This window comes from Microchirus variegatus (genome assembly GCF_963457635.1).
Source record: "Microchirus variegatus genome assembly, chromosome: 22".
NCBI classification, from domain to species: domain Eukaryota; kingdom Metazoa; phylum Chordata; class Actinopteri; order Pleuronectiformes; family Soleidae; genus Microchirus; species Microchirus variegatus.
In genome coordinates, this window is record NC_139823.1 from 18,925,809 (window position 1) to 18,933,317 (window position 7,509).

At 39.7% G+C, this 7,509-nt stretch overlaps 1 protein-coding gene across 3 annotated transcripts in view; it reads right to left on the reverse strand.

Annotated features, from left to right (window-relative positions):
• Positions 1-7,509, reverse strand: part of agap1 (ArfGAP with GTPase domain, ankyrin repeat and PH domain 1) — a gene marked incomplete at both ends in the record, with an annotated part of 108,672 nt that overhangs the window by 61,286 nt on the left and 39,877 nt on the right. For all 3 annotated transcript variants that reach the window (XM_083908540.1, XM_083908538.1, XM_083908539.1), the window contains 2 exons: positions 4,583-4,670; positions 4,775-4,833. In XM_083908540.1, coding sequence (XP_083764666.1) covers positions 4,583-4,670; positions 4,775-4,833 — 147 coding nt within the window. The remainder of the gene's footprint in view (positions 1-4,582; positions 4,671-4,774; positions 4,834-7,509) is intronic.

Below are 7,509 nucleotides of genomic sequence, written 5' to 3' on the forward strand. Positions count from 1 at the left end.
TTTACCAGTTAGCTCCGTTAGCTGTATTAGCTCCTTTTAGCGCTGTTAGCGTTAGCCTACAATGGAACTGGAGCGCTCTGTTTTATTAAAGGAAAAGAGCAGCGCTAAAAATAACGTTAGCGTTTTAACAATCCAGAGTCACGTAAACATGACGTTACGCGCGTCTTTTTCCGGTCAGTCGTCACGGAAACGCGCCGTGCGTTAGCGTTGGCGCTGTTAAACGGCGTTAACGTTTGACAGCACTAATACAAAAATAAAGATTTTCTCACAGGTTAGACGATGACCTCACCTGTGTCGACTATAAATCTGATATTTTATGATAATAATAACTAAATTTGGCTTAATTTAATTAATTTCCAACCACATTTAAAAAAAAAAAAATAATAAAAAAAAATTTCTCACTATATATTATGATACTATCACAACTGTGATTTTTTCTTCTCTTGAGCAGATAATAAATGTGATAAATGATGATAAAGTTCACGATAACGTCATTATCGTCTTTTCCATCTTTAAAAACACAACATTAATGATTTTTCCGAGGCTTCGTGACTTTAAACAGCGTCACGTGACGACGTCAGACTGTGAGGCTGAAGCTGAGCTGATCTCAGTGACCTGAGGACGGACTGAGGATGGACGGATGAACGGAAAGAGGAAGAGGAGGAGGAGGAGGAGGAGAGAATAGTTACCTGCATCCACGTCAGCTAGATTTATGAAGAGCAGCCCAGAGAGATAGAGAGAATATAGATAGATAGATAGATAGATAGATAGATAGATAGATAGATAGATAGATAGATAGATAGATAGATAGATAGATAGATAGATAGATAGATAGATAGATAGATAGATAGATAGATAGATAGATAGATAGATAGATAGATAGAGAAACAAAGATGCAGCCACAGTTAATGCGTGCGGTCAAACCAGCAACAAATTCAACAAACCACAGGAAATAGAAGCAGAAGAAGAAGAAGAGAAGAAGAAAAGATCAGAGCTGTTCACTCTTTGTTCAAATACAGTTTAACTCTTCTGATCTAAAGTCTAAAGAAGATTTATTTACATGTCACATGATGTAGTTTAGGAATTTACGTCAACAAAAACATACAAATCGACTTCACTCATTATCAAAAATTGAAGTTTAAGGTGATCAAATGATCAAAAATACACGGCTCACGTGAACACGAGGCGTAATATACAAATAAAATCAACTAAAAGACGTAAAAATAACTGCCACGCAAATAGAAAAGTGAAATAAAGTCAAAGAGTTTTGGTTTTCATTTGACAAAAAGTGGATGGATTTTACATGAATTCGAGGCATGAAATGCATATAAATTCAACTAAAAGATGTAAAACATGAGTAAAAATGTTTTTTCTTTGGCTCAATATTAATAATCAAGTAATTAACTTTAGTCTTGCTGCATATTTACTGAAGTTAAGATGAGTAAATAGTTAATTAATAAATAATGAGAATGACTGGTTGGAGGTTTGGTTTAAAGCTGATGGTGTTTTTTCTGTGTTATGCTCAGTGACAGTGACGGAGGGTCCCTGAACGCAGCAGCAGCAGCAGCAGAGTGGTGATGGTGGACCCACAGGATCAGAATAGTTCTGGTCTGTGGTCTGGTCTGTGTTCTGGTCTGTGGTCTGTGGACTCTGCTCTCCATCTCCGTCTTCTCTCCATGTGAAACCGAGCTGCCGTGTATTTTTAGCGCAGAGGAATTTCTAAACAACGCAGCGACTTCCCGCTCTTTTCTTCTCTCTCGGTTCCTTTTATTTCCCACTGGTTATGCAATGATTTTTTTTTTTTTTAATTGACCTGGAGCGGGATGACCACTTCCTGTAGGAGGCGTCGGCCTCAGCCGTCACATCAAAGCTCTAAATGGAGCCGTTGTCTCGGCGCTGGCTAACACTCGGTATGAGCAGCAGCTCCACAGGAGAGTTGTTTTTGGCTCAGCTGTGGTGTAATTATGTCCGAGTGCTGCAGTCTGACACTGGCCACAGAGGGGCGTGTGTTTTCACGTCACCAGTCAACAACATTATGTATACACACATATATACATATATATATATATATATATATATGTATATATTTATTTAGTGTGTGGACACTTCAGTGATGTGGGGATTCACGGCCACCGCAGACCTTCAGGGGAATTTCCTCCTCACGTTTCTGGAGTTAAAGCTGCGCTACGCAACATGACATCTGTATAATATAACATTATAACATACAGGGCCGGCCCAAGCCTCCATGGGGCCCAAAGCAAAATGTGATTTTACTGCCAATAATAATGATTATTGATCATTCACGCACATAAAACCATATGTGAGAACTTTTTGTTGCATGGAAGCAGACACCAGATTTGCAAACTTGCAGAAAATTCTTTCACTTGATATTTGGCAAACTCAGCAACTCCCCCTACTGGCGACACAGAGAATCAATACATAAAACCATAAAATGGTTTATAAATAAAATATTAAGATATTAAGGTCTGAAAATCTAAAAATTTGCACAATCCTGGGGGGGGGGGGGGGGTTTATATGTTAAAAAAACCCACAGCATTTAATAAAATAAACAAATAAATATCAAGAAAATCGACATTCGATATTCTAAATAAACTACAGCAATCCAAACCTTTTTTTTTTTTTTTAGTTAATTGTTCTTGGGGGCCCTCTAGTGGTCACGGGGCCCTAAGCAGCGGCTTAGTTGGCTTATGCCTTGGGCCGGCCCTGATATCAATAGTCATGAATAATCACATGAACGCGATGTAAATGAGAAGATTTAAAGAAAGGATTAGATTTTTCTAGACTGTGTTTGACAACAAGACAGTTCAGAGAGAGTGAGAGCGCCTCCTACTGGCTGTTCTGCTAATCATACACGTACATACACGTGCAATCAATGGAAGAGTCAATATTCCTGCAAATAAACCTGACAAATTTGTCTAAAAGGGACAAAAAGTATGGGACCAAGAATTGAGCCTTGAGGAACACCACAGTTAAATTTGAAGCTTTTAAATCAATTATTTATCAATAGCATACAGATTTGTGTTAAAATGTTACTTCTACGTTTACGTAGAAGATATTGGGATGAACCGGAGTCATTTTTTAGTCATACATGTTTGCAGTTTCCAGGAAAGAACGCTAAAAAAAGGCTGTTAAAAAAGAGTGGGGCCTAAAGTTGAGCCTTGAGGAACACCACAGTTAAAATTGAAGCTTTAAAATCAATTACTTATCAATAATAACAAAGTTTTTTGTTAAAATGTTACTTCTTCGTTAACGTAGAGGACATCGGGATGAAACTGCGTCATTTTTTAGTCATACATGTTTGCACAGTTTCCAGGAAAAACGCTTAATAAAAGCCTATTAAAAAGAGTGGGGCCTAAAGTTGAGCCTTGGGGAACACCACAGTTAAATTTGAAGCTTTAAAATCAATTACTTATCAATAATAACAAAGATTTTTTGTGAAAATGTTACTTCTACGTTTACGTAGAGGACATTGGGATGAACCGGTGTAATTTTTTAGTCATACATGTTTGCACAGTTTCCAGGAAAGAACGCTAAAAATAGAGACTCAGTTAAAAAAAGAGTGGGGCCTCAAGTTTAGCCTTGAGGAACACCACAATCTAACTTATAGGTTTAACATGAATATTCACAAAGTTTTCTAATTTTTTCAACGTTTCTTACGCGTTACTTATTATATTAACGTCCACTTGGTCAGATTCAACTATAAGATGTTATAGACGAGTTCAGGTTAAACAGGTCATTTGCAAATTAAACGTCTCGGAGAGGCCTCGTCTCCATGGCGACGCAGCAGCAGCAGCAGCTAAATGTGTGCGGGTGAACAAAGTGTGTGTTTGCAGAGGTCAGAGAGGTTAATGAGCGCAGAGGCTCGGTCACTGCTCACGTCCAGACAAACAAACTCTCTGAAACGGTGTCTCGGCACAAACAAACACAGCAAAAATCCATTCAAAAACGCTGATTTATTGATCGATAAAGTGAGATATTTGACTCTCAGATTGTACCGTGGAGCCCGAGTCAGAGGAAGACGGTGAAATATTAATTTAGGAAGCTGCAGTTTAGCAGAAGTGGCTCAGTGTTAATATTAGATGAAGAGAGTCTGACCGTCACTGCTCTATGAAACAACCATTTTAATGTTTCATACCGAGACGAGTGGTGATTTATTTAACACCACTCACTCTTCACCCGTCCATTTATTGTAAAAGGTGGAACTATTCCTTTAAAAGAGGCCGCTCACCGTCGAGAAAATGTGATTTACAAACATTTCTGTGTTGATTTAACCTTTTTTCTACTTCAATTTCGTCACTTTTCTTTGTTTTGTGTGGAAGATTTTTGACAATATTCTGATTTTGTTTGAATCAATCACAGGTTTTTTCAGTATTTCCTGTTAAAATTAAGCTATTGAGTCTCACAAATGACACTTTTTCCACTTCATCTCATATTTACGACATTTTCTCAGCGTTATTATGATTCGTAAAGTGACTTCCTGTATATGTGTATGTTTTTATTCTAGTAAATATGATGAGCCTGAACAGATCTGATCCACATCAGTGACGAGTTCTCCTCTCACCTTCAGGCGACTCCTCCTGGACGTACGTTCCCGTCAGGTACCTGTGCACCAGCGCCGACTTACCGCTGGCCAGGTTACCCACAATGCCCTGCAGGAGAGAGAGAGAAACAGAAGGTGAGTCACTGTGAGATTAGATTACAGTCACAATATAGTTTTAAAATGAAGAAGTTTAAGACGTTGTAAGACACTCACCACTTTGAGTTCTGGTACCGTTCGACTGAGCGTCCACTCCTGACTGTTCACAAACGCATCTGTAACAACAACAACAACAACAACAACCAGTCAGCTGTGAGGAAACTAAAGAGACAACAACAACAACAACAACAACCAATCAGCTGAGAGGAAACAACAACAGCTGTGAGGACAGTGCGATGCCTTCAGGTGCAGCAGAATTCACAGGGTGAAACAACTTCACTTCCTTTAAATATTTAATTCAAAGCGTGACTTTAACTGTCACACACTCGACCTGTTATAGAGGAGGAGGAGGAGGAGGAGGAGAAAATGGAGGAAGAGGGGGAGGAGAAGAGGAAAAGGAAGACGAGGAGTTATTGATTTCAAAGAAAAAGGAGGATTAAAGGTTTAAATGTTTGAAGACGAGGATTCACCGACTCTGTGGTTCAACATCAAGAGCTCCTGATATATGAGGAAGAGGAGGAGGAAGATCTTCCTCTCTCTCACTCACACACACACACACACACACACACACACACACACACACACACTGTTTTACAGAGACCATTTTCACTCTTTCATCATCATCAGTGAAGAAGCGACCGTAGCTACAGGGTCATGTTATCCACACAGACAGTGATGATGATGATGATGAAGATGAAGGTCACTGACCCTCTTGTCTGTGTGTTAAAGTAGGACAGTGGTCTTCCTCTTCCTCCTCTTCCTCCTCTTTATGTGTTTACTAATTCATCAGCAGAAATCTGTGTCAGCCTCAACACTCACTCACAATGTCTCTCTACCACAGAGAGAGAGAAGATGAAGAAGGTCCTGCAGCAGATTCATCATCATCATCACGTCTACATCAAATAAAACATATAACTGAATAACAACGAGGAAATGTTTGATTATTATTGTTTAGTTTGATTATTAAAATTTAGTGGTGGCAGTTAACGGCGTCAACGTTAGCGCACGTTAGCACGTTTCCATGACTCCCCGATTGTTACAATGACTCTCTTAAGTAACGCTAATCTTTAACATACGCAGTACACAGGTACGCTAACGTTATTTGTAGCGCTGCTCTTCCCCTTTAATAAACAGACCGCTCCAGTTCCATTGTAGGCGGCGCTAACGGCGCTAAACGAGCTAATGCAGCTAACAGAGCTAACTTGTAAAGGGTGCATGGACTCTGGTGTCGCCACGCGAAGCATAAACATGACGTCACGCACGTCTTTTTCCGGTCAGTCGTCATGGAAACGCGTCATGTGTTAACCTCTTGCCCAGCACTTTAAAATTATTATTTTGAAAGAGCCTTTGTTTAACTTCCTGTCCCAGATTCACTTCTTCCTGCTTCTTCTTCTTCTTCTCTGGTGGTTTTTAATGAAGTCTTTGTCGACATTGGTCGACTCATCGATCAGTAAACCGATCATTTCACCGCCGTGTGACCACGCGTTTTCCTGCTACGATACGAAGAAAACCCGCAACATGGCTGCTTTCTACCATCGATACTTCCTGTAGCTTCTGTGTGTGTGTGTGTGTGTGTGTGAGCAGACACACACACACACACACAGAGGCTGATATTGTTGAGTGTTTAATAAATGGCGTTCTGTGTTGGGCGTTTGGCTCCGCCCACTCTGCCACTCTCGCTGGCTTTGCCAGGCAGGATGTTGACCCAGCTGCTTCCTGTTTTCAGAGACCCTTCACTTCTCAGTGCCACATCAACATCTTCATCATCAACATCATCATCATCATCAGCTGTGGTTTATTAACCAGCTCATCACTTTGTTTTTAAAGGAACATTCCACCAAAAATCCATCAAAGGGCGACAGCGAACACAACACGACGTGTTTACGGACCGATCTTTCCCTCGTCAAAATAAAACGACTGAACTTGAGAGAAAAACACGGAGAAAGAAAGATCTGCAGAGAAACAGATGGTTGAAGATGGAGATGAAGATAAAAGGAAGTCATCGCTCAGGGAGAAATAACATGGAAATGAGAACAAGTGTCATGGGAATGGAAAACACTCCTCCATCCATCCATCACTCCATCCCTCCATCTTTCCATCCCTCAGTGCCAACACAGAAGAAGGATATGGGAGGAGAAAGGAGGAGAAAGGAGAACAGAGCAGAACAAGACAAGACCGTTTTAATCGCCGTCAAAAACCTTCATCTTTAAAAATCCAGTCACCAAAAAACAGGTCATTTTCAAAGTAAAACTGACGGTTTAAACCAAAAATCGTCAGAATCACAAGCCGGAAAAGGGTAAACGTGTCATAAATGTAGAGGCACAACAACAGAACTGAACTAAAACAACTGTAAATATCTGTCAAATCTGAATTAAAATCAAGAGACTAAATCCCACATTAACCCAGAGCCTCAAATAATCTCACGGTTTTTGACCAATAATTGTTTTAAAACAGGAGATTTTACTGTACTTCCTGTTTATCAACTAAACACATTACTGGAGAATTCCACCAGGGGGCAAAACTGTACTCAGACCACATGAAACCACCAATGATACCAAACATATATAACTTATTATAATAATAATAAGTACGTTTAGGGATGTTCTTAAATGTTAACCCTTAAATATTTATTCAAATTTTCATGATTTCTTCTTGATACTGAGCAAAGAAACCCGAAAATATTCACATTTAAGAAGCTGGAAAATCACAGATTATGAATTTGTTGTTGCAGAGGATTAATAATCTATTAATCCTCTGCACTGCCCCCTACTGTTCACGTGAGTATTGCAGCT